Source organism: Phocoena phocoena, chromosome 17 (assembly GCF_963924675.1).
Source record: "Phocoena phocoena chromosome 17, mPhoPho1.1, whole genome shotgun sequence".
NCBI lineage: Eukaryota > Metazoa > Chordata > Mammalia > Artiodactyla > Phocoenidae > Phocoena > Phocoena phocoena.
Genome location: NC_089235.1, coordinates 29,026,161 through 29,054,131, shown reverse-complemented (window position 1 = coordinate 29,054,131; position 27,971 = coordinate 29,026,161). Strand labels below are relative to the sequence as shown.

General features: G+C 38.5%; 1 protein-coding gene across 1 annotated transcript; it reads right to left on the bottom strand.

The window, feature by feature from the left end:
• Nucleotides 1-7: 7 nt before the first annotated feature.
• CA2 (carbonic anhydrase 2) lies at nucleotides 8-14,719 on the bottom strand. The gene is made up of 7 exons (XM_065895004.1): nucleotides 14,461-14,719; nucleotides 13,151-13,348; nucleotides 6,475-6,593; nucleotides 5,964-6,056; nucleotides 4,900-4,962; nucleotides 2,175-2,330; nucleotides 8-813 (listed from the first exon to the last, which is right to left on the bottom strand). Exons 1-7 carry the CDS (start codon nucleotides 14,492-14,494, stop codon nucleotides 694-696), a joined length of 783 nt encoding a protein of 260 aa, XP_065751076.1. The 5' UTR covers nucleotides 14,495-14,719; the 3' UTR covers nucleotides 8-693.
• Nucleotides 14,720-27,971: the final 13,252 nt, after the last annotated feature.

The following is a 27,971-nucleotide window of genomic DNA, read 5'->3' as shown; positions in this document are numbered from 1 at the left end:
CTCAAAATAGAATTCCAGATTTTACTAGAGGATATATCTAAAATACAATATTTATTAAGTTATGATATATTATTTGAATGGAAATATACTCTGTATCACAACTATAACAATCTTTACAGATAATACTTCATTTACATCCCTATATTTCAAAAGTCACTAAATTACAACATAATTAATATTTAACATAACATTGCTACAAATATATAAGAATTTAAAATTTTTCTTTAATTTACCATATTGGAACCACAAACATTTATTTTATCTGATTTACATTACATAGGATCATGACTATTTTACCTGATTCATATTACACAGCTCAATTTATCTCATTATATGGCTTTGCATTCAATCATCCTACGTTCTTATGTTTTAAAAATAGCATTTTAGTGAACAATTGTGAATGCTTATTAGCCCACGTGCTACAAACAAAGTCAAGGTACTTTTCTCCTACTCCTTATATTATTCTCTGTTACAAAAAGGCTACTACCATAAGCAAAGCACCAGTCACAGCAATTCTGTCAAGCCTGACAATTGGTCTAGGTTTTCACATTTTAGTAGTAAGCACGTCAGGTCTAGTAGGGTCTAGAAAACCAAATAGATACAAAGCAGCCAGGGTCCAATTCACCAAGGTAGACTTGTGCTTAGCTAAAGGGAAACCCAAAGACTTCACTGGACACAGGCTCTGGGACCATTTTATTTGAAGGAAGCTTTGATTTGTCTGTTTTTCAGTGGCTGAGTCGGACGCCAGTTGTTCACCATCAGGTGTTCAGGTTCGCCCTCTGCGTTGAAGTTAAGGGTACAGAATTTCGATAACTAAAAGACAAAATCAAAGATGAAAAAATTAAAAATAAAAGTTTCACAGGAGTATTCAATTATGTGTTTGTGTTAAATCTTGAAATACATTCCCCAATATTCACAGTTCCATGTTGCAATGTTCAAAATTTAATTTGAGTCCCAATAGATATATAATCACATATAGATCAATATATATGCTTTTATACAACAAATCAATTTCTATAAAATACACACAAAATCTTGCTGTCATTTGAAAGGAAATTTTTGGAGAGCTTGATTTTTTTCCTCTTTTAATTTTATAATCAAACATCAAAAGCCTATAAAATAATTCTGAGATGTAAAGTAATAATAACAATTCTAGATCCCAATTAAGGTTTGGTTTTCTACCCCAGGGAAGATAAACGACAGCATCTGTACAATTAGATGAAGTGATCCAGGATCTGCAAATTCCAGGGCCGAATGATGGGCTGACATCTCTTCTTAAATTTATAGAAACACAGGAATGAATCTGCCCAAGCTGGGATTTCAAATCCTTATCATTGGTTAATTTTGATTCCCTATTAAATTTGTGTCAGTTCCTGGCACAGTGATGTGACATAGGCAGCCCTCAACCAGTTTCTTTCTTCTTTGAGGTTCTTTTTGCAAATTGGCACTTCCCTTTCCTTAAGCATGACTTGATCTAAATGAAGAAGGGTGGTTTGGGAAGTAATGTAGCTGCCCATGAATCAATAGCCTTGAACCTGATCTCTTTGGTCCACTAATATTCCCTCGATCACCCCCCAGGAAGTCAACTTCATGTAAGCCAACTACTGTAACAGGCACAGCCATGGTCACTGCATGCACTGATCACTCGAACAGCACAAACTACACTGTATAGGAAATGTGTATCTGGTCTAAGCTGCTAAAGCAACCTGGAATGACTTTTAATAGACATATTTTCTCTAAGGGATGACTCTTGCCTTTGTCAGGATCCAGAAATGTATTCTGACATAAATAAACTGCAGTAAGCTCTTAGGTGAGTGAGCAGTAGGCTGGGAATTATCACCCATACCTATGCACCCTTGAATATAAAATCTCTTTGTTCCCAGCCTCAGTTTCTTCATAGTTTACAAAAAAGCATTTATTAGGTGACAGACACCTTTCTCATGTAATCTTCAATTTTATCCAACTTTAGAGTATAAAAGAAAAAACTGCCTAAGGTTATAGTTAACAACAACAAATACTTATTGAGTGCTGATTATATCTGCTAAGCACTGTTGTTGGCACTAGTTGCACAGCTAAAAGCATCAGGAGGAGGATTAAAGCCCAGGTCTGTCTGACTCCAAAGGCCAAGTCCTTCTGCCTGGACTAAATGCTCCACCTGACTTTAGCAAACAGACCTGCTCACTGCTAACAGAGATGGGTTCTTTGAGCACGAGCCAGGTCACGCTTTCCAGGAGAGGAGGGGTGGTCAGTGAACCAGGGTAGGTCCAGTAGTCCAAGCTTTCAGGAAGGAGGCCACGAGGATCAAAGTTAGTGAAGTCGGCACTCTTACCCTGGAACAAGGAAATATACGTGTTAAAAATGTCACATGATCAGAGTAGGGGGGAGGCAGGAGAATAGGAAACAGAAATATTCCCCTCTGGTACCCAGAAAACTTTCAATTTTTTTAAAGAGAAGTTCCATGTTCACCAGAAAACAGAATAAAACAAATTAACAGAAGACATTTGACATGGAAATTTAGACTGGCAGATATGAGCAAGAGAACCTGACTATTAATTTCACCTATCCATTTTCTCACCTTGTCCTCTAAAACAGAGGTACCCAACCATTTTGGCTGGTTTCGTGGAAGACAATTTTTCCACGGACCAGGGGAGGGGGTGGAATGGTTTGGGGACGATTCAAACGTATTACATTTACTGTTCACTTTGTTTCTTTATTACATTGTAATATATAATGAAATAATTATACAACTCACCATAATGCAGAATCAGTGGGAGCCCTGAGCTTGTTTTCACTTGACACCCACTGATAGGGTTTTGATATGAGTCTGCAAGCAATTGATTTATTATGGTCTCTGTGCAGTCAAACCTCTCCTCTAATGATAATCTGTATTTGCAGCCACTCCCCAGTGCTAGCATCACTGCCTCAGCTCCACCTCAGATCATCAGGCATTAGATTCTCATAAAGACTGTGCAACCTAGATCCGTCGCATGTGCAGTTCACAGTAGGGTTTGCACTCCTATGAGAATCTAATGCCACCACTGATCTGTAAGGAGGCGGAGCTCAGGCGGTAATGTGAGCTATGGGGAGCCGCTGTAAATACAGATGAAGCTTTGCTTACTTGCCCACCACTCACCTCCTGCTGTGTGGCCCAGTTCCTAACAGGCCACGGACTTGTCTGTGGCCCGGAGTTGGGGACCCCTGCTCTAAAATAATCCCTTATATTTTTCTTTAAGTCATTCATTGATCATAGCCAGTATTTAAAGTGAAATTGCTGCCACTGAAATGAGGCAATTTTAGGTTGCTGTAACAGAAAATATATAGTATCCTTGACGAGGAGGTAATTGTCTTGCTGTCCCATTTGATGGCTCGGGCAGAACTGAAGAACTGTATTCAGTCCTGGACACCATGCTTTTAGAGCAACAGAAGCAACAAGAAAGAGTTACTGGAAGAGTGACAAGTTTGCTGCAAAGACACAACTGTCATGTAAGACTAGTTAAAGGGGACTAAAGACAATTAGCCTGGGGGTAGGTAAAAGGCTGACAGAGAATAGGGTCAAGTGAAAGGAAGATTAGGTTTTGCTTTGGTTCTTTTTTTTTTTTTTTTTTTGAGGTATAATTGACATGTTATATCAGTTTCAGGAATACAATGTAAAGATTCAATATTTGAATATGTTGTGAAATTATCACCCACAATAAGTCAACACCTGTCAACATATAGAGTTACAGAATTTTCTTTTCTTGTGTTAAGAACTTTTAAATATACTCCTCACAACTTTCAAGTAGGCAATACAGTATTATTAACTACAATATAGTACTCATTTTGACTTATTTATAAGTCATCCCCACGACTTATTTTATAACCGAAAATTTGTAACTTTTGACCCCTTTCACTCATTTTGGCCTCACCCCCACCTCTTGCAACCACCAATCTATTCTCTGTACTTTTGAGTTGGTTTTTTGTTTGTTTGCTTGTTTTGTTTTGCTTATTTATTTAGATTCCACATATGAGTTCATATGGTATTTGTCTTTCTTTCTTTGACTTATCTCACTTAGCCTAATGCCCTCAAGGTCCATCCATGTTGTCACAAATGGCATGATTTCATTCTTTTTTATGGCTGAATCCATTATATCTATCTATCTATTTACCACATTTTCTTTATACATTTATTTGTTACGGGATGCTTAGGCTGTTTCTATCTTGGCAATTGTAAATAATGCTCCAGTGAACGAGGGGGTGCATGTATCTCTTTGAATTAGTGTTGTAGGATCAGGTTTATTCTATGTGAATCAAGGGAGTCAAGCTCAGGGTAACAGGTAAGCATTTCAGAAGATAGATGCTGCTTCGATTTGAGGATGAGTTTTATAAAGCCAGGTTGCTACTGCTGATGGTAGTATTTATAAGCAGATGCTCCATGACCTCAGCACAACTGTGCTGTGGAGCGGATTTAAACATGAATTCAAAGAGGTCATAGAATATAAATCTCCACAAAACATGACTTGACTTGTCATGTTCACCACTGTATTTCCTAGATTAACAAAGTGACCAGAATGTAGTAAGTACTCAGCAAATATCTGCTGTATGAATGAGTGAATAATTTGACCAGATGATCTTTCAGCCTCCTTGCAATCATGATTTTCTCTGACTCTTGCATATGGATGTTCAAATGATGGGAAGCAAGATTAAATAAATACAAGTCTTAAAATTATACAAGTATTAGGATCAACTTTGGGTTAAAGATAAATTAAATAAACGCATAAGCAACATTTTACCTTTATTAACTGCTCATCTAAGCACCACACGTCAAACCGAGACTACTCAATTTGAGCAAAAGAATTTTCAAAACTGAGTGGGGTATGGAAGATAGGTACCTTATTCAGGTGGCAAAAAATTCAACTATACCTTTGCTTTAATGGAATCCAGCACATCAACGACTTTCTGGAGGCCTGGTTTAGCATCACCAATCTATAGAAAGAGACAAGGGACAAGATAGTGTATTCCAGTTGGCACTACACCAGCTTTTAGTTAAGGTAGCTCTATGGTAAAATTTCTCCAAATAGCAAACCAAAACCCACCATTTGTTACACGGCACCCATCAGTCTTAGTTTGATTTCCCTTCTTTCACTGACAACCTCCTTCTGCTTCTGCCCCTGTAGTTCCCCTGAAATTACCTTCTCAAATGTCACCAGTATCTCCAACTGCCAAAGCAAAGAGCACTGTTCACGTGCTTACTTTAAGCTTCATGCAGGATTTTGTGCTATCATCTTCCCTCCTTTTAAAAATTTTCCCCTCTTTTGGCTTTCCTCCTGCTCTCCAGCCTCCCAAATCTCCCTTGACTCCTGTATTCGTTTTTAGTCATTTAATCAGCATCTTTCCTTACAGTTGGAAGTTTCTTAGGGTTGTTTGCTGAGCAGTTTTATCCTCCCTCTTCATGCTTTCCTCGGATGATTTCATATACACTTGTAGCTTCCACTTTGACACAGGATTTCCAGAATCATGAATCTGCAGCCCAGACCTTTCTCCACTGGGTCGACAACTATCCAGAGGGCAGCTCAACCTGTATGTCCTACTCTTGTTGCCTGAATTCTCCAATATGGAGTCACTGTCCTTCACTTCCCCAAAACTTGGTCTTAATTTAGCACTATCATAAAATAGTACTTTCTAGCTTAAGGTTGAATGAAAAAAAAATACTAGTATTCACCCAAAATATGCCTCTGTCTCATTTCACATTTCACATGTATATACCCTTCACATTTACATCCAAATGGTACCTATGAAATACCTCTGCAATTTTGTCCCCCATCTCTACTGCTACTAGCAGATGCACGGGAAAATAAGCCTGAAAATACTTCAGAGCCAAGGGCATTTCCTAGGCTCTTTGTAGAATGTCCTATTTGTTATGAATGTTCTGTCCAGTTAATCTTTTTTGAAAACAGGGAATAAAAAGAATTGGGCCATCAACTAACCTTCAGAAAAATACCCAAAACAGCCAGTCCGTCAGGCTGTTGCGCTGCTTTTCCAAACTCCCCGTACTTGGTGTTCCAATGAACCAAGTGGAGCTAAAGTAGGAGACAAAACCACAAACAACAAATGATTTACATGATAAAAGCCTACACAGCTATCTAGCGATCTTTTCTTCACAGCTAAAGAAAGTGAAAATGTGGATAATTTTAAATATAAACTTGTATTTTAATTCTAACTGGCATAATATCAAGTGATTCCTTCAACAACTCTAAGAAAAAGAGTTGCATACTTTTGAGGAAAGACAGAAAGTTTATTTCTAGATTTCCATTAAAACAGGATCCTCCAATTTGAATTTATTAATTTTGTGCAAATGGAGGTCTTAGAGAAAGTTTTGCAGCATTAATCGTAATATCACAAATAAAAGTTATAAAAAGCAAATGTGAAGATCCTTTGTAAAATAGGGGGCTTGAGTTTACAAAATTAAGCTTTTGAAAGAAAAAAAGTGTATCTTACCTCTGCAGCATATTTCTTTTTATCCACAGTATGCTCAGAACCTTGCTCATCAGATGAACCCCAGTGAAAGTGAAACTGAATCAACCTGTAGGTGCCAGTGAGGGGTCCTCCTTCTAGCACTAAAATTAAAAAAAATATATATATACACACACACACACACACACATTTACATACATACACATATATATGCACGTGAAACACACACTACTGAATATTACAATCTTTAATCCCATTTTATAGTACTAAATTTATGCCTGAACCAACATTTTCACTCTGAAAATTCAATCTAGACTCAGGTTTAGTCTACAGAGCTGAAGAGGATCATTTCAACTGTTTTATTTTTTCCTCACTTTTATTGACTGAAGGATGGATGCTTTTCCCATCTGTTTTCTGAGCACAGTGGCACTTCTCTTCCAGATTTTTTTGGGGCCTTCTCATAGGTTCAGGGTCAGGTTCAGAGAGAGGAAATTTTCAGGGGAACTATGAATTCCTCTGTGAATCAGTGAGGAAGTGCCCACAGCTACTCGTCAGTGCTGGTCTGCTGCACACCTGCAAGCTGAGGAATCTCTCCTCTGCCACGGCCCAGTGACTGACCTTCAGCCGGCCTTGCTAACCTCTGATACCAGTTCTTACCAGAATTTGTGAAACAATAGACATTCCCTTGAGCTTAACAACATAAAATCAATTTTCCTTACACAGGCTTACAATTTTCCTTACACAGCAGATTGTCGCTGCTACTAATTAGCTTTATACCCTTAAAATGTTCTATTTGACTTTCTGATCTTAATTTGCTCCTTTGTAGAATGAATACCTCCAATTATTTACTACTTCACTAAGAATTGACTGATCATCTGTGAGACGCAGTGCATAATGCTTTCTTGAAATTCTAACTTTAATAACCATCCCATGATTCTACTGTTCTGATATTAATGTAACTTTATTATACTTAAATCCATATTAGAAATCACATTCTTAGACTATAGTCTATCTGTAGATAATTAATGAGCTGTGTCTTAAGAGAGGATTAAAATAGTAAGAAATCACTGTTTCCCCCATTCCCTCCAAAAAGCCTTTTACCTAATTTATATGTATTAATGGGACTTAACTGATAAAAGCTTTTAAAATTAGTTTAGTTCTACTACTTCAATTTTATTTCTCTAGAACTGGGATTAGAACACCTTTTGCTATAAGTGTATTTTATTAGCTTTGATTTATAATTCCACAGAGTAATGAGCCCAAACTAATTTTGGCTTTGTAAAACCAAGGGACAAAGTCTGTACAAAAAGTTTGTTCGCTCAACTTCACCTAAATATGCTTAGATGGCAGCAATACCCATTCATCTATTCAAAGAAAAGATAAAGCTGGCTGGAAGATACTTAAGCAGTCAGGCCTTTCTATGGCTCCTGATACAACCTCTGGCTGCCAGATCTGCCTTACAATAGGCCAGGAGAAGAAAAGAATAAAAAAAAAAGAAAGAGAACAAATTATAAATGGTATTACATTACAGATCTATTAAGAAACATGAATTTGGATGTATTCTGATAATATCACATCTCTTGAAACTTAACTTTTATTGTAAAAGTGTTTTTCTAAATCTGATAAGGAAAGAATTATCCTTATATCCCCAAAATAGACTTTTTCCAAAATGAAGGAATTCCCATTTTTCATAATTATATATACCCTTAAAACAAAATACATGTTTATAAGGTAAATTGATACCAAAATTAATTCCTTTATAATAACTTTTTTAAACTACTAACTAACTGGCTGATCATAAAAACCATTTGTAACATCATTAATTCTACCAAATGGCAAAATTAGTTAAATAAAACCATAGTAAGCATCTAAGATAACTGATCATATTTCAGAAAAGATTTAGAAGTAGGCAAGAGTATATGAGCTTTTATTAAATAAGGTTTTCTAATACTAAAAAAAAAAAAGAAACACTCTAAATTCAAAGATTAAACACTTTCATGGCTAATCTATTATTCCCATACCTGTTTGAACTCCTGTTAAAATAAAACTATGTTGCTATGTAGATTAGAAGCCCACTGTAATTAGGAAAGGTATTAAATTTTTGAAGTTTAATTGCTACAAAAAGCAGCATTTCTGGTCTTCTTCAACTAATTGGTCATTCCTCAGCAAATTCTTAGCATGGAGATTAGTCAATGAAATCCCTCAAAACATTGTTATAATAATAAATTGCCATAAACTCTAATAAAGGTAGCATACATCTTTTTATTTGAGAAATAGGAAAGACAAGGTTAAAGATGGAGCTTACACAATATTCTGGATCTACTTATTTTTTTACTTAATTTGATTGCTCCAAGCCATTTTCTAAACTACCCCAGTTTAAAATAAAACCTGGTTTTCTAATGCAAAAATAATTTTAAAGAATATCAGAAATTGCTGATATTCTTTTAAAAAATTGTTTATTTTTTCCTCTGTGAAGTCTGTTAGTGGGGTTCTGAAGAGTCAATCACCTCTTGTACCATAGAAATGTTTTCCACAAGTGATAGAGATACACAAATGGGGTTTTCTACTCAGAGACTCAATGTCTTGTTGAAGACTTCTCCAAACTTAATTTAAATCCAAATCTCAAAACCAAGAGCCCCAGAAGAGTTTAACTTTTATGGTCTTCCATCAATTATACATACTATATATAAAACACAAAATAAGCACTAAATGTAATATTATAATCTGTCTTCCTATACGTATTACTTTTGTAAATTATACATTACTTGTGAAAAGTAAGAGATTCATTCCAGTAATATTGAAATAAATTAGATACTTATATAAATTAAAAATTTAATGTTAAAATTTTTTTTCCTTCTTAATCACTTTATTATTACTTAATATAAGATGCATCCAAATAACAAACTAAAGACCTTAGTGAATGTCAATAATCTCTCCTAAGTCCAAAATATAAATAAACTACTCCCAATAATCCTTAGTTTAAAACTAAAATTTAAGGGATTTCCTATTAATGAAGTAAATGAATAAGTCTACTAAAAACACATTTCTAGCAGGTGAATAATTTGAAATTTATTAAATCGGTTTTGGTTTTTCGGCAGTGGTCAATAATCCTAGGGCTACCTACTAAGGTTAAAAAAACAAATGTCAGTGTAGACAAATCTGAGAAATAGACACCCACATTCCATTTCTTTTTATGTAGTGAAATGTTTAGCTGTCACTTTCACTAGTGTAAGCACAATTAAGATTCAAGAGAGCAGAAATTTTCAGTTTCAGGTTTATGGCAATTGTACAAGAGTAAAAAAAAAGTAACTCTTTGACATGAACATTATTAAATACAGTGTCTAGGATGCTTTTGTCAGTTTTATAGAAGTTTAGGATTCTGTTCACACCATTAGCAGTAGCCAGGACAAGCCCTTCCATTTTTTGTTGTTCTGTTTCCTTTTAACTTATAATTGTTTGTAAAAGGAAAATGTTAAAGCTTCAAAAGCAAGTCTGTGAAAATCAAGCAGGACTCTTGTATGACGATCCATCATATCATACAAACAATGATCTGCTTGAAATGAGCACAGGTGAACTCAGCTTCCTTCCTTCTCTTTCTTGAAATAATAAAAACAGATAAAAATATTCCAATTTCTAAAAGCAGAAATGATGTGAGAGTTGTATATGGGTTGGCCCAATAATTCGAACATTGGTTTTTCAATGATATTTGCCTCTAACTTTGCTATAAAGCAGGAGAGTTTTAAACTCATTAATAAAAGTTAATAAGTTAGCAGGAGTTAACAATTTGACTACTATTCTTTTATCCCAGATGAAGCATGTAATAAAAGATCTCAAGCAGGAAGATTTATTTTTTAATAATAAAAAAAACCTAACAGAATTAACAATTTTTCATTAATTTAAGGTGGTTTATTTTTAAAGGAATTTAGAAGATTGATGAGAGCTTTAACCCAAGCTTCTAGTTAAAGCCTATTAACTCCGCATTTTAAAAGATTTCTCTCAAGCTTAAACATAGCAATAAATTCTACCAGTTCAGTTCCTTATACCCAAGTATTTAAGTTTAGGTATAAGATAACATTTAGGATACATCTGAAAATCTGAGTCCATGAGAAGTTCTAGAAGACTGAAATCTCACTGGGGGTGGAGGGGGGAAGTAAATGAACTGAAGCATTTAACTACAGAAAATAAAGGATATCTAAAAATGTTAACACCATGAAAATAATTCCTAACAAAAAGCTATGATAAACTGTCCATTTTAAAAAACTGAGTGACCAAAATGAAAAATTATTTTTTGACTTAAGTGAACATAAAAGTATATCAGTTTTTAAAAACATGGTACAAGTACAAACACACTAAATATTAACTATGATGGTCCTTCAAAGATTCTTATTCAATTTCTATTTTTAAGTGGTTGCCATTTAGTCTCATTCCAACAAACTAGGAAGGAGATGATTAGCAAGTAACTTAAACTCTTGAGCGTTCTGTTTCTTCATGTTTATTTTAAGTGGGTTTGACTAGAGTATCTCTACCATTTGTTCTAACTTGAGAGTCTAGGATCTTAAAAAAAAAAGCCTAAAGGGTGTTTCTCTGCATGGTATGATTGGTTTTGTTTCACTGTTTTTTCTTTTTTCTATCCTGTAGATGTGTTTTCCCTTAACATCAGCATTTAATATATTCTGTATTCTAGAAAAAAAATGCTTCCTGTTTAATCAAAACAACTGCTAATGTTGAAGAGATATGGGCAAAAGTACAAAGGAGTCTTCCGTATTTAAAGGAGAACAAGTCTTTCTAACATTCACTCCTCTTGTTTTTACTGTACCTCTTGCCTAGCTCTCTCAAGTCCCCCATGTTTCCTACTTCCTTTTGCCTGGAGTCTCCTCCAAGAAACTGAAATCCTTCAACCACAAACTTTATTCATCCTGAAAAATCTTTTCTGACTTGCTCAGGCCAACTCCAAACCTGCTTTCCATATTTCCTTGGGATACTTCCTTGTTGCACTTATCAAAGTGACTGTCAGCGTCTATTATTTCTATGTCTTTCTACCTGAGGTATCACCATCATGGTCTCTGGGGATGCAGGAGAGGGACCAGGACTCCATCCTGCCTTCAAGATGCCTAGCTTGTCTTAACATATAAGTGGTATTTGTAAGAATTTTGGTTTTTTGCATAAAACTAGGTGAATAATACCTCTGTCTCTAAAGACATGGGTTTGAGCCTCTATCTGAACCACTTGATTTTCATCTGTTTCACAATCTAAACATGGCCAGTTGCTTTAGTAATGTATGTGTTATTCACCAGAAGTAGTTAGACAAAGGTGGCTAGCTCTCATCAGTTCCTGCTTATGTAGAAATCCATCAGAACTTGACATATTCATGGTAAGACATATTACTATGTAATAATGTCATATATAAAATCAGTACATAGTTTAATATGATAAATGGCATGTTTGGGACAATATAAAAGTAAGATTTTAAAATGCCATCAAGTGATGGGAAGTAATTTTAAAGCTAATTAAAAACTTAATTCAAAAAACTTATCAGAGGTGCAATAGCTACAGCAATTGCCTAATAAAGGCAGTCAAATGGTGTGTAGACCCAACAAGAGCAATGGTCATTTATTGAGGAATTGTTAGGTGACAAGCACTAGGTTTTATATGTCTGTCCCATTCAATCCTTCCTCTGTAATAGATACTGCTACTCCAATTTTACAGTTAAGAAAACAAAAACTTAGGTTAAGTTACTATCACTCCCAAGAGGGGAGGAAGGAAGAATTTTTTCAAAACTGTACTGAATACTTTGGATAGCTACTGAAAGAGAATAGTCAACTCTATTATAATGACGATAATTACATTTATATACCATGTGAGTACTATAGGTCATTACTCCAACATTCTGACAGCATTATTGAATGTTGTCTCTATCTTCCCTCATTTTGCTCCAATGCTCCCTGCCCCCCACCCCCAGACTCCCACACCACCACACATAATGTGTTTGTAGCTCCATTCACTCAGTGCCCTTCAGAGGAAAGCACTCAGGAAAATAGGACACTGGCAACAAAATCAAGGGGATTGTTCTCCTATTTCTAAGCAAGAAGAAAAGAACAATTCAAAGGGCATTCTGTAAACAGCCTCACTACAAATAAATTATGGTAATTGGTTTTGTCAGTAATGGACCAGGTATGTCCAACCAAATCTAAAACATTTTCCTTTGTGGAATGAATTTCTGGGTGGATACCAAGATACATGACCACCTTTATCACACTAGCCCAATGCTGAGAAAATATTTGTAAATATAATGTTTCCAAGAATTTCAGGATTTTAAAGTATTAGGTTTCCATCACTCTTCTCACTGCTACCTTGCAGATCACCCTAGGATGTGCTTTTTCTTGGATAGGCATCAATTCTGGAAAACAAATATTTTAGAGTCTTAAAAGTTCAAGTTTTGCAAATCTCATCTTTGCTGATCTCTGTTGCCAGGGCACCTTGCCTTTTGTGACTTTTCCCAGGCATATGCCCTACATAGAAACCAGGAATTTTACAGGGAGAGACAGCCCCTGCCACTTCAAAGTAATTAGCCTACTCCTCAGAGACTGCAACCTAATGAAGATTATCAGAGTGTAGTATTACAGGGGTCCTGCTGCTGCTCCTGTTAAGCTGGGAAAACAGCTACTGGCTGAACTGCACAAGTTATTTTTTAAACACTGACCTGCTTTGTCCTGGGAGTCATCAAACTCCACGTTGAAAGAGTGACCGTTGTTGATAATTCTCCGGGAAGTCGCTTGCTCATAGCGAAGAGACAGAGGCTTCAGGGTAGGGTCATGAACGGCTGCCTGGGTGTGGATGTCAACAGGGGACTGGCGCTCTCCGTTGGCGATGGGGAAGTCTTTATGCCATTGCTCGGGTCCTGGGTTTGAGAACAGACGTGTGAACTCCCCAATGTGGGGAAGGGCACATGCAGACCCCTAGAAAAGGGCAATGACTCTGGAGCCAAACTGCTCAGCTCCAGTTTTGGCGGCACCACCGAACAGCTGAATAACCTTTGGGAAAACATTTAATCTGTGCCTTAGTTTTCTCACTTGTATTAGGGGGTAATAATAACATCTAGCTTATAGAGGTTGGTGTGAGAATTAGAATCAATACATGTAAAGCTTTTAGAACAAGTAGTGAGCGCCATATAAATATTAGCCATTTTCATGCTCCTTTTACTGAAATTGAGCAACTGACACTGGGTTTGTGATTAGGATTTGGGATATGCAAGCTCACTTAGGACACTCCAGCAGATCGGAATTCCTTCCTCTAGTCCTCGGACTAGATGTAAGGACAGAGTTAACTGCTCAGGCCCGGGCACCCCTCCTTTAATGGTCAGGATCCCCATGACCTGGGGATCCCCAACCCCCTAAAGATGTTCAAAGATGCGCCAGACACATCTTTTCCTTGCGTTTGCTGGCCCGGGAGAACCCAGATCTGCGGCCCTGATAAAACCGGGTTCCTGGTGACCTCCTAACATAAGAAGTCGAGAGATGAAGGGAAAACTCAGAAATCAACGCAAAGGATTCAGGCCAGCCCAAGAAAATGCCCCGGAACAGTTCGTGCTGAGAGTCTTAGCCACAGGTGGTGCTGAGGATGAAGTTGCGGGTGGGTGGGTGAAGGGGGTTCCCTAATTTCTCTGCGATCAACTAAAATGTTTCCTTACAACCCTTCCTAGTTTATTCCTGGGTCGGGATAGGATGGTCTCCGGCTCGTGACCCTGGAGTGGCTGTCCGTGGGTCCCGCGGCTGCGGCTGCGCACCCCTTTCCCCGGGCCCTGCGCACCGCAGCGGGACTCAGGGATTCCTCGACGGTGGTCTAGGGATCTGTGCTGGGGGCATCCCGTGCCTGGGAGCGGCGGGCGGGGCGGGCGCCGGAGGCGCACCTGAGCCTCGGGTGCTCCGGACGGCAGCGGTAAACAGTAGGTGCGGGCGCTGCGGGTACCGGGGCCCCGGGCGCCGCACCGCGCCGCCCGCCGGCCGCACTCACCGTTGTGCTTGCCGTATCCCCAGTGATGGGACATGGTCGCGCCGTAGGTCCGGGCAGAGGAGTTGGCGCGGATCTAAGCGGCGGCTGCTCTGGCGCCTGCAACGTGTGTCCGCGGGTCGCGCCGTAGCCGGCTTTTATAAGGCTCCCGCCAACTTCGTGCTTGGGGGCGGCCCGGGGGAGGGGGCCCCGGGTGGACCTGGGCGACGCGGGGAGGAGGTGACAGGCGGAGGTGATCTCCCCGCACTCGGGGCGGGCCGGGCTGGAGAGGCTCCGGGGGCGGGGAGAACGCCCTCCCGGCGGGCGCTCGGCCAGGTTCAAGAGCTCCTCTCCCAACGCCCGGCTCCCTCGGCCCGCGGCCCGGGTCCCCGGTCCCTGGGCAGCCAAGAGGCTCCGAGCTCTCTGCGCGCGTGGCGGCGGCGGCGGCGGCAGCTGCTCCTGGGCTCCTGGGTTGGACTGGGCTGCGGAGCGTCTACGTGCACCCCATCCCCCTCCGGGGCCCTGAGGCTGGCGGCAGAGCTGACAGCTCGGGACCCGGGCCCGGTGCCTCTCATCCCCTGTCCCCTTTGTGACCGCATCCTTGGCCTCGGAGCCCTTCCGCCCAGCCCCATCGGCCCCACCCGCGCCGAGGTCTCCAGCCCGGAGGGTTGCTGACCGGTATCCCCGGCCCTGGGCCGGCAAGCTCGGTTAGGAGCTTTGACCTTGGGGCAAATAGGGATACGGTCCCTTGAGGCGCTGGGGAGCGAGCCGCTTTGGGCTGAGAACCACGCTCCCCCTGCTGGAAGGCCGTGGAATAAATCAAGAAAGAGGAGAGAGTCTCTTTTGCATAAGTCCAAACTGAGGCGAGCAAGGGAGAATGCATTTCCTTGAGAGCTGTCAAGGTCTCATATAAAGTGCTCATCTCCTCCTATCTTCTTTTTTCTCTTTAAAAAATTAACTTTGCGGGAGAGACTTCCTAGTTGAGTACATATTAATTTAAAGCAATCAAAACTTCTAAAGAATCACTTTTCTAACAGGAATTGGGTAAAAGAAAGAATTTCTTGCAAAAAGATGAGAATTTCCTTGGCTGACAAAGGAAACTTGGCATCTGGCATACCTAAAAACCAATTGAAAGAAATTTAAGACAGGATATTTTTGAGACAAGGCAGCATTATAGCTTTCCTGGGCCCTAGGCATTTTGCCTTTATGGGTTCCTTCTTCATAAACATACACACAGGCACAAGCTCACACACACATACAGGTATTTATGGCTGTATTGATATAAAGATTAATACCTTAATATTATATATTAAAATTTTTTCTTTGATCTAAATGTTCAATTTTTTCTTCTGATTTTAAAAGAAAATATTTTCATGGATATTGAAAAGTGTTGTGAGCCTGAGCTACTGTTTTTCCTGTACCTAATGGGTAAGTCAGGACTGTTTTGAGGTGGGGACAGAATTCATTTCCCTCAGGGGACTTTGCCATAAAGAGTGGAGAAGGATTTTCTTTCCTGTGGATCTCTATGATCTTTGAGAGCATAGTATTAGGGTTAAAATTGGGGCAGCAAGACACAGTTTTACACAGTTCTATCAGCCTTAACATCATATTACTCTTATAGACAAATAAAAAGATAAATTATAATATTAGTGTAAATTTTTGTAATGTTGATCTCAAAATCATTATTTACTATTTATTTCAGTCAATTCCACACAAACAAATATGATTCATATTTAGATTTACTTGTTTTTGTCCTAAGTATCCAGAAAAGTGTATACCTCTTTGTGTTGGGGTCTTCTGGTTGATGTCACCGTGAATTCTTAGGCAATGAGCTATTTTTGATTTCTAGTAACATCAGAAAATGTAGTTTGTAGTTACAAAGAACCTTTTATTTAGGCCTCTGTAGCTGCCTAGTCTCTTGTGGAGCCCAGTAAAATAATTTTGATTCTTTGCATAATTTTGAAATATTTACTTAATTCAAAAGGAGAGGGCCTTGCAGTTTCTACGAGACTCTTCACCAGGCCCTGGGGATGTAAAGTTGGTAAGTGCTAAGAGTTGAATACTAAGTCTATGAATGTAAAGTGGGTTCTAAAGATTCTGTGACGCTAGCTAGGCTTTCAGAATCCTTGGAATCCTTGTGTCTCTCTCATTTTCTGTGGAGCTGGATTGTGGCTTTACTAACATGGAAGTAACAAGAGTATATTTTGATTATTAAATATCTCTAAAACTTCAAACGCCACCAAACTGCAGTTCAGAAAATAGATTCTTATTATTCAAGTGAGTTTCTCCCTTCTCTCTCACTTCTAGAAAATGAACTCATTTTCAGTGGAGCAGGCCCTCCCCACAGAGCTGTGCTTGGGGAGAATGTCACATGCTCACTGCAGGGCAGAAAATATATCTCACCTTTGGATATTCAGCAGAGATCTACATTTTTTTATTAACTTTTTTTATTACAGTGATTGTCAATACTTTTTTCTGTCCATTTTTTTTCAGTGCTGGAGATGGCTTTGTGCCTTCATGTAGATACATTCAGAATGTAACTTTATTTTACTGAGGGCATTCTTAGTAGGCAGTCATAATTCAGTTATGTTCAAAAGACTACTCTAAGATTGGATTTTTAAATATAAAAAATATTAATTTTCCTGTCCCCATGTTTCTACTAGAGGGAAAGACTTGTTCATTTCAGAATAATTCTAAATGAAGAAACTGTACAGTATCTGAAGAAAGGCACTTTTTTCCTGCCCCAGGAGGAAGAAATGGCAGGCTATAGATCAGGGAAATATAATATAAAAATCTTGAAGTCCATGCTCTAATTATCATAATAAAAAGGCTTCTAACATATTAATCTTGCTAAAAATATAAAATAAAATGGAAAAGTATTTGCTTTCCCCCCCCCTCAAAGTAAAGATATTGTTAGTATATTTTATAAGGTGAAATATACATAGTTTATTAAACATTTAACTACAGAACTAATAAGATAATAAAAAGTTAACTAGTCTCATGTTTGTTACAATCATAGTTTTCAAGTAAATATCTATGCAGGCTAAGAGCCAATCCCTTCCTGGGGCTCCTGTAGGTCTTTGCACACATATTCATCCATCCAAGTATTTTCGATAGCACATTCTAATCAGACACTATTATGATCATCAAGTTGTAATCCACCATCCCAAGAAGCTGCTGGCTGCTCATTTGTGAAGTAGGAATAATGACACACACCTCAGGGTTATTATAAGGATTCAATTAGAGACTATGTATAAATCACCTGCTACATCAAGGCACTCAGTAAATGGCTATTCAGTTCACCCCAGACAGTGCTAAACCGTTAGAATATAATGTAATAAATGCAAAATTAAATACCTGGGCAAGGTTCAGGGAAACAAGAAGAATGAGCTTTCTGCAGCATGCAGCTTTTTGTAGGGGGAGGGAGGAGTGTTTGGGCTATGGAGAAGTCCATTCTAGCACACTTGCATATTTGTTTTTCTTATTAAATTGAGCCACATAAGGTTGGGAACTGTATCACATTATTCACCTCCGAATCCTAGGTATCTATGACTTTTATCTGGCATGAGCCCCCGGACACAACTAGTAACTACCCAAGTAATGCTGTTTGAAATTATGAAGTCACTAATCCAAATGAAGGCAATAGCAGTTACTCTGTACAGAAGCCAGTCGGTTAACAAATAACATTGTGCTGAAATTAGACTTGGTTTTGAATCTGGGCTAATTTACTAGCACTCTGACCTTGGGCAAATTGCTTGGTCTTGCAAAGATTCAATTTCCTCATTTGAAAAACTAGGATAATAAAATTACCCACCTGCTAGAGTAGGCAAGGACTAATGTACATAATTTGTATAAAAGATTTAGCACAGTGCCAGTATTTAGAACTTGATAAATCCTAGTTATCATTACTACTATTATATGTTTTTTGAACTCCTGTTATGTGTTTACTATTTTTTAGGTACTATGTGGGCTGTAAAAACTGTAGTCATCTATCCATTCATTCATTCAATAAATCAGTCAAGTACTGTTATGTGCCAGGCTGCAGCACACGAGCTGCAGCCATGCACCAGATCCACAGAGTCCCTGCCTTCGTGGAGCTTACATGGGGATGGATGGGGGCAGAATACAATAAATAAATAAGCAACAAGTAAAGTGACTTTCCATGAGTAATGGGGTGGATGTTATTGTAGGTGCAGTGGTTATGGTAGACCTATTGAAAACAGTGGCATTTCTGGAACCATTAAGGAAAGACCTGGGGAAGGACATTTCAAGCAGAGGAAAAAGTAAATGTAAAGGCCCTGAACAAGGACATTTCTAGAACAGAAAAACTTGTGATGGTAGCACTGTGATTGAGGAAAAGAAGACAAAGAGGTGAAGTCAGAGGCAGGCAGGGGCAGCTACTTGCAGAGTCTTTCAGACCCTGCTCCCCGGGAAGGATTTTATACTAATTACGCAGGGAAGCCACCAGGAGGTTGGAAGGAAGGAAATGATATAAACTGCAATAATATAGTGTGCTTCAGAACTAAAAGGAGTTTAGAGATTATCTAGTCTGATTATTTATTTTATGGATGAGGAAATTGGTAGAGGTTCCCAGAATGCACTTGCTGTTCCCTCACTCCCTTGCCTTTGACCATCTGAAGATGACTTTTCACAAAAAGATTCAAACTCCTTTTCCTGATCCATCAAGCCATTTTAATCCTGGTTCTGGCTTCCTTCTTAGCCTCTGAGTCTCTTGACATTCTTCTACCATAGGATGGGAGGCAGTATCACATAGTGGCCAAGAGCCCAGGCTTCCTGAGTTTGGATTCAGCTTCTACGACTTACCTTCTACTCAGCCTTGGATGATTTATTTCACCTCCTCAAGCCTCAGTTTCTACATCCAAATGTAATAAGAGTACCTAGGGTTGTTGTGAATGTTAGATGGGCTGATTTGTGTGATTTAGTCACGTAAGCTAGCATGATGCCTGATGTTGTTAGCTGCTCCGTTAGGATTCTTGTTAGTGTAGCAGAGAGGCATAGAACTGTGCAGTGGGAATGAACTTTCTGAGAAGATGGACCTGAGTCCAGATTCTGGCTCTAACACTCACATGCTGTTTTACCATCACCTTGAGTGAGCTACACGATCCTTCTGAACTTTACTTACTTTATTTGTTAATTAGGGGGAAATTCTAGGTCTGAAGCATTATGATGAGAGCTAACATCTGGAAGATAGCAGATATGGTTCTGGAACATTTTCTTTATTGAATAAATGGTATAATTATTATTATAGTACTTCCCATTGTAAAATCATGATTTGGCTTTTCTGTTTCTCTAACTTGGATGAAAAAACTCACATTTACTTACGGAATATGTTTGGAGTTCCTACTCTTATAAAAAAATAACAATTTTGGAAATCTGATTATGCTGCAAGCATGATTCTGAAGGTTTTACACAGCCCTGAGGCATAGATGTAGGTCATTTTGCCCCAGGTTGTCCCACTTTACAGTTTGAGTACTTAGCCATCTGCTGTGTGGCCTCAAGGTGATATAGTAACAGTGCATTCGGATTATGCATGCATTACTATTCTGTAAAACAAAGTTATATCGACATACTTGTCATTTTTCAGGTTTCCTACCAATCACTAAAGTGGCAGGAGCTGGCATCAAGTATACATCAAATAAACAGATGAGTTCAACTTCCCTTAGTAAACTGCTTTTCAGACGTTTAAAAAGTTAGTTGCTAAATGTGTCTTTTTCTTTCATGGAAGCTAGTAACATTTCAACTTTTCTGTAGTAATTAAATCTATTTAATTTTTAAGAGTAGTTGGTGAATTCAAACATTGTTTCAATCAACCAGAACTGGAATGAAAATATCAAGTGAGACAATTACACTAAAAATGCAAATTATACATTTAAAATATTTTATGTTCCATGGAAGCTACCACACGTGGCACGATGAAGTATTCAATTTAATAAAAGTCCACCTTTTCTTAGAGCATTGGTTCTCACCTGGAGGCAAAACTGACAGTGTCTGGAGACATTCTGCTTGTGATGGGGGGGGGTAGTGTGATACTGGCATCCAGGAATGTTGCTAAACACCCTATAATGCACAGAGCAGCCCCCTGTAACAAAGAATTACTCAGCCCAAAATGTTAATAGTACCATGATCATGAGACCCTGTCTTAAGTGTATCTGTATGGTAATGCTTTTGTAAAAGTTATGTATGTATCCAGCAACACGTGGGCCCTAGGAGAGTGCTTTGCCCATAATATGCTCTCACTCATTTTTGTTGGTTGGATTGGATAGAAAAGCATAAAATCTCATGTCTGCACCTTACAATGGTTGTTTATTCACTTTGCTTCAGCATGTATTCAATAATGGCTTTTCTACCAAATCATGAGAGCTGGTTATGTTAGTAGTAACTTTATCACATGATTAAACTTCTCATTTGCTTATAAATCACCACCTTGAATGGGGAATTTTTGACTTCCTTTTAGTAACAAGAACAATTTAACTTTTCCATGCAAGGGGAATTATAGGCATGACAAGCAGTTTTTTCCCCCTTATCAAGGGCAGGAGTCAGGATTCACTGGTGTCATAAACTAGAGCCAAAACATAGTTTCCTACCCCAAATTTTAAATTTGAATATATACTTTTAATGAGCTGTTGTTGTTGTTTTAGGCTGTTGGTTAGGGTGCCCTCAAGTGTCTCCATGTAGTTGTCTTTTCCCCCAGTGAGAACCTTAGCCTTTAGCCGTCATTTTAAGAACAGGAGTAAAGTAAATTACTTTATGCTTCTAGAGCGTCACTCATGCCAGAATAGCCCATGGAAGGCTTAGATCCAGATAAATTTTGTTTTGTGGAAACTGTCTTAAGAGTATACAAATGGGAAACCAGCACTTTTATAATCTTAAAATATATATGGATAGGCCACAGGAAACAGAGATGGTTACATTTTATAATTCTGTAGTTTGCTCATTTTGTACTTATCCAGGTTAATCCTAAACAGAAAGTAAGTTTATTTTAGGCAAGAAAAGATATCTTGAAAAAATAAAAGATATCTTGAAAGTTTTGGACGGCTAAATGAGGATTTGGGGCTAAAAGAGAAGTAGTCCATAACCTAAAAATATTGCTCCTGATGTTGAAACCCCATAGCATTTCCATTACACTTCTTTGCTTCATATTACTTATGTGCATTTGTTTTACCACTTCACAAAAATTTTCTTTGTTTTACAAGCCGCAACATTTTCAAAGTTATTCCACACAAATTTTCTCCATATTTCTGAGTGCCTCTTTCTCTCTTTCCCTTCCTCCCCCTCCTCCTCCCTTTCTTCTTCTTCTTCTTCTTCTTCTCCTTCTTCTTCTCCTTCTCCTTCTCCTTCTCCTTCTCCTTCTCCTTCTCCTTCTTCTTCTTCTTCTTCTTCTGCTTCTTCTTCTTCTTCTTCTTCTTCTTCTTCTTCTTCCTCTTTTCTTTCTTTCTTCTTCTTCTTCTTCTTATTCTTCCTCTTCTTCCTTCTCTTTCTCTTCCTCTAGAGCATAGTGCCTTGTACAGAATACACACTTGAATGAATAAATTTCCATATTTTAAGGGACAGAAGGAATAGTATAGTAAATATCCCTTGAGTTATCTTTGATAAGATGGGATGCCTTTTTCTTTCTTCTTTTTCTTGTTTTTCTCTTTGGCCATCTTTGACTGAGCTAAAAGAGTTTATAACCAGTTCAAAAAACCACCCAACCCAAGGTCAAAACTGGTCAGTCAAAGCTGTGTGCTAGACTTCTCACAATTCACAGCAGGTCCTATTTGCACTATTTTTCTAACACGTATGATAGAGTTATCCTTTCTACTTCTACACTCAGCTAATCCTCACTGGGTGAGACAGTGAATGCAACAGTGGCCCAGTGAGGTGAGGAATCATAGAACAGAGTGAAGTTGATTGGCTGGCAGGAGACTGTCTAAGCTGGTCTTGTTAGTGGATGGCTCCAAACCAGCCACCTCCACATGCAATGCACACACCTTGGGGTGCACATGAAGGACCACTCCATGGCAGGAAAAAAGAACATGAGAATGTTTCTCTTAATAGCTATTTTTTCACTCCCTGAAAATTTCCACTTTATTTATATTTTATAACATATATAGCAGTATAATACTGTGAGTACATAATTTATTTTTAAAAATTCTATATTGGGGGTTCATGCTCTAAAACTAAGCCCTAGTGGCTATATCATCCAAAAAGAGTCTGGAGTCCACTATTGGCCTAGAGGCCTAGGTGACCCAGGGCCAGGTTTTGCAGGTCGCCTGTGCCCTTGGTTCTGTTATCTTTTCCTTCTTTCCAATGACACTGATATCACTATTTACCATGTATTTCATGCCCAGTGTGCTGGGCACCATGGCCATGCCCGATAAGGCCTTCCCCTCAGCAGTCACAGCCACATTTAGTACAATTTCTCTTGAGTAATGTTTGAAGGTGGACTCTTTCTTTTCATTTTTTTTTTCTCTTCCTTGATGCTTCCAGGTAGATCCTTGACCTACTTTTATTTCTTTTATACTCGACACATAATTGCTTTTGAAAAGCATGAAATCCTTTAAAGAAAAGGGTTTTTTTAGTCAAGTGCTAATACTTTTAAAATTATATATCAAATATTGAATGCTTCTGCCCAGCTAAAACCACGACATTCTTAGCAAGCTGCAAACTTTCTTCTTTGCTCCTTGTGCTTATTTTTTAATTCCTCTGAAACTCCCCCCTCGTATGAGGGCCTAATCAATGTTCCATATCAAGCTGCTAAGAACAAGAGGCTTAGTGCACCTCACAATCTTGACAACAGGCCCTTTGTTAGAGAAAACAAACTAATAGAAAGAAATTAGACCTCTGATGAAATATCATTAAAATACTTCTTTAAATTAAAAAAAATTATAGAGGCAACCAGAGATTTACACTTCTAGTTATGAATTGAGCTGCCAACTAGCATTTCCTACCCCCCTCCCCACCTGTCAAAACAGAACTTGAGTTTGATTTCTGGTAAATTCACTGCCTGAGTAAATGTTTTTCCTCAAAGAATCATCCACTATATTGTAAAGCTCCAGGTAGTAATTACAAGTGTGTGAGGATATATGTGGTGTATATGTCTGTGTTGTTTGTGGAGGGCAGGACATTTACCTGAATTGACCATCATTTGCTTGGGTGGGGTGGAACCTGTCAGTTGAAACTCTTTACTGAATTTTCAGAAGTATCATACTTTGTCCATAACACAAGCATTTGAGTTAAAGAGTTATTTTTATTATGTACGTGGAATTGCTATGAGCACAAAGGTGAATGAAATGGAGAACTAAAATGACAAATGAGAAAATAAAGGCAAATTTATAAAAGTTCAAGCACTAGCATGAATCGTGCCAGTTAGTATCACCAGAGCCCAATGTCACAGGCTCATTGCCAACTACCTTCAGTTTGCATATTAGAAGCATGAGTGCTAAGAGATAAATACTCTGGTAGAGAATCTCCTTTTATATCTCTTAAAATATGTCTCTTCTATACTCAGTTAAATTTGCAAATGATAAGGTTTGGATACATGTAAAACTGTTTCTCTTCTGGCACCCACACTCTCTGTACAGAGAAGCCTGGGTGGCAGCAATGGAAACCCCTGCTTTTCTCCAAGAACCCTTCCAGATATCAGTCACTGACCTTCCTAGGATGAGGACATAGCTCCCACCAGCTCAGGAACTTAGACTGGCATTCATTAGTTTAGGACTCTCACTGCCTCTTCCATCTATCCATCTGTCCATCCACCCGTCCATTCCTCCCTTCATTCAACAAGTACTTTTCCAGCACTGACTATGTTCCAGATAATTGTGTTAGGTACTGGGACCTCTGTAGTATAACAAGACAGAGAAAGTCCTTACCCACCTAGAATCTCCCTGCCCCCACTACTCATCACACTTACATACACACATGTACACACCGACTTACATTACAGATAGATTGATAAGTAATCTTGTTACTCTTCAAATTAATAAATTCCTGGTACAAGAACCTGAGCCCTAGGTCTTCACTGGACGAAAGTTTCCGTATTGCCGACTGTCAAAATGCACCTTTTCCTGCTTAGCTCTCAGTTCTTCCCTGGGCTGGGCCCCACCCTTCCATCTTCTCTGCTTGGCTTGTACAGTCTCCCTACCCATGTCAGGCCTCTTCTCTGGGGTCCTGTGTTCCACTAAACCAATCACACACACAGGAGGGAGAAGTGTGAATTCTTTGAACCCAAGTTGCTCTGTATTTTCAGACACTTCCATTTGTCATATACTTTCATGGGACTCAATTGTCCTTGGGGGAATGACTTCCCTTGAACAAATGTGTTTGTAACCATCCAAATTTCAAATGAGCTGAGTGAGTATGATAGAAATGTACGGGCATGCTGAAACAGAATATGCACATTTAATGGCCAAAATATTTTTCCTGAACTTCCAGGCTCCTCTACCTCAGAATAATTTATTTTTTATTTTTTTTATTTTTTTAACATCTTTATTGGGGTACAGTTGCTTTACAATGGTGTGTTAGTTTCTGCTCCATAACAAAGTGAATCAGCTATACATATACATATGCTCCCACATGTCTTCCCTCTTGCATCTCCCTCCCTCCCACCCTCCCCATCCCACCCCTCCAGGCTGTCCCAAAGCCCCGAGCTAATATCCCTGTGCCTTGCGGCTGCTTCCCCCTAGCTATCTACCTTACTACGTTTGTTAGTGTGTATATGTCCATGACTCTCTCTCGCCCTGTCAAAACTCACCCTTCCCCCTCCCCATATCCTCAAGTCCGTTCTCCAGTAGGTCTGCGCCTCTATTCCTGTCTTATCCCTAGGTTCTTCATGACATTTTTTTCCCTTAAATTCCATATATATGTGCTAGCATACGGTATTTGTCTTTTTCTTTCTGACTTACTTCACTCTGTATGACAGACTCTAGGTCTATCCACCTCATTACAAATAACTCAATTTCATTTCTTTTTAAGGCTGAGTAATATTCCATTGTGTATATGTGCCACATCTTCTTTATCCATTCGTCCGATGATGGGCACTTAGGTTCTTTCCATCTCCGGGCTATTGTAAATAGAGCTGCAATGAACATTTTGGTACATGACTCTTTTTGAATTTTGGTTTTCTCAGGGTATATGCCCAGTAGTGGGATTGCTGGGTCATATGGTAATTCTATTTGTAGTTTTTAAGGAACCTCCATACTGTTCTCCATAATGGCTGAACCAATTCACATTCCCACCAGCAGTGCAAGAGTGTCCCCTTTTCTCCACACCCTCTCCAGCATTTATTGTTTATAGATTTTTTGATGATGGCCATTCTGACTGGTGTGAGATGATATCTCATTGTAGTTTTGATTTGCATTTCTCTAATGATTAATGATGTTGAGCATTCTTTCATGTGTTTGTTGGCATTCTTTATATCTTCTTTGGAGAAATGTCTGTTTAGGTCTTCTGCCCATTTTTGGATGGGGTTTTTGTTTTTTTGTTATTGAGCTGCATGAACTGCTTATAAATTTTGGAGATTAATCCTTTGTCAGTTGCTTCATTTGCAAATGTTTTCTCCCATTCTGAGGGTTGTCTTTTGGTCTTGATTATGGTTTCCTTTGCTGTGCAAAAGCTTTGAAGTTTCATTAGGTCCCATTTGTTTATTTTTGTTTTTATTTCCATTACTCTAGGAGGTGGGTCAGAAAGGATCTTGCTGTGATTTATGTCATAGAGTGTTCTTCCTATGTTTTCCTCTAAGAGTTTGATAGTTTCTAGCCTTACATTTAGGTCTTTAATCCATTTTGAGCTTATTTTTGTGTATGGTGTTAGGGAGTGATCTACTCTCATACTTTTACATGTACCTGTCCAGTTTTCCCAGCACCATTTATTGAAGAAGCTGTCCTTTCTCCACTGTACATTCCTGCCTCCTTTATCAAAGATAAGGTGTCCATATGTGCGTGGGTTTATCTCTGGGCTTTCTATCCTGTTCCACTGATCTATCTTTCTGTTTTTGTGCCAGTACCATACTGTCTTGATTACTGTTGCTTCGTAGTATAGTCTGAAGTCAGGGAGCCTGATTCCTCCAGCTCCTTTTTTCGTTCTCAAGATTGCTTTGGCTATTCGGGGTCTTTTGTGTTTCCATACAAATTGTGAAATTTTTTGTTCTAGTTCTGTGAAAAATGCCAGTGGTAGTTTGATAGGGATTGCATTGAATCTGTAGATTGCTTTGGGCAGTAGAGTCATTTTCACAATATTGATTCTTCCCATCCAAGAACATGGTATATCTCTCCATCTATTTGTATCATCTTTAATTTCTTTCATCAGTGTCTTATAATTTTCTGCACACAGGTCTTTCGTATCCTTAGGTAGGTTTATTCCTAGATATTTTATTCTTTTTGTTGCAATGGTAAATGGGAGTGTTTTCTTGATTTCACTTTCAGATTTTTCATCATTAGTATATAGGAATGCCAGAGATATTTGTGCATTAATTTTGTATCCTGCTACTTTACCAAATTCATTGATTAGCTCCAGTAGTTTTCTGGTAGCATCTTTAGGATTCTCTATGTATAGTATCATGTCATCTGCAAACAGTGACAGATTTACTTCTTCTTGTCCGATTTGGATTCCTTTTATTTCCTTTTCTTCTCTGATTGCTGTGGCTAAAACTTCCAAAACTACGTTGAATAAGAGTGGTGAGAGTGGGCAACCTTGTCTTGTTCCTGATCTTAGTGGAAATGATTTCAGTTTTTCACCATTGAGGATGATGTTTGCTGTGGGCTTGTCATATATGGCCTTTATTATGTTGAGGAAAGTTCCCTCTATGCCTACTTTCTGGAGGGTTTTTATCATAAATGGGTGTTGAATTTTGTTGAAAGCTTTCTCTGCATCTATTGAGATGATCATATGGTTTTTCTCCTTCAATTTGTTAATATAGTTTATCACATTGATAGATTTGCGTATATTGAAGAATCCTTGCATTCCTGGAATAAACCCCACTTGATCATGGTGTATGATCCTTTTAATGTGCTGTTGGATTCTGTTTGCTAGTATTTTGTTGAGGATTTTTGCATCTATGTTCATCAGTGTTATTGGCCTGTAGTTTTCTTTCTTTGTGACATCCTTGTCTGGTTTTGGTATCAAGGTGATGGCGGCCTTGTAGAAGGAATTTGGGAGTGTTCCTCCCTCTGCTATATTTTGGAAGAGTTTGAGAAGAATAGGTGTTAGCTCTTCTCTAAACGTTTGATAGAATTCACCTGTGAAGCCATCTGGTCCTGGGCTTTTGTTTGTTGGAAGATTTTAAATCACAGTTTCAATTTCAGTGCTTGTGATTGGTCTGTTCATATTTTCTATTTCTTCCTGATTCAATCTTGGCAGGTTGTGCATTTCTAGGAATTTGTCCATTTCTTCCAGGTTGTCCATTTTATTGGCATAGAGTTGCTTGTAGTAATCTCTCATGATTTTTTTTATTTCTGCCGTGTCAGTTGTTACTTCTCCTTTCTCATTTCTAATTCTATTGATTTGAGTCTTCTCCCTTTTTTTCTTGATGAGTCTGG

Excerpts from the sequence above, each read along its gene's own strand:
- CA2 (XM_065895004.1), bottom strand. The coding sequence starts at position 14,494 with ATGTCCCATCACTGGGGATACGGCAAGCACAACG. Across the intron at positions 6,594-13,150 it reads TGACTCCCAGGACAAAGCAG|TGCTAGAAGGAGGACCCCTC; the intron begins GTCAGTGTTTAA and ends TTTTAATTTTAG. Across the intron at positions 4,963-5,963 it reads TTTTGGGTATTTTTCTGAAG|ATTGGTGATGCTAAACCAGG; the intron begins GTTAGTTGATGG and ends CTCTTTCTATAG.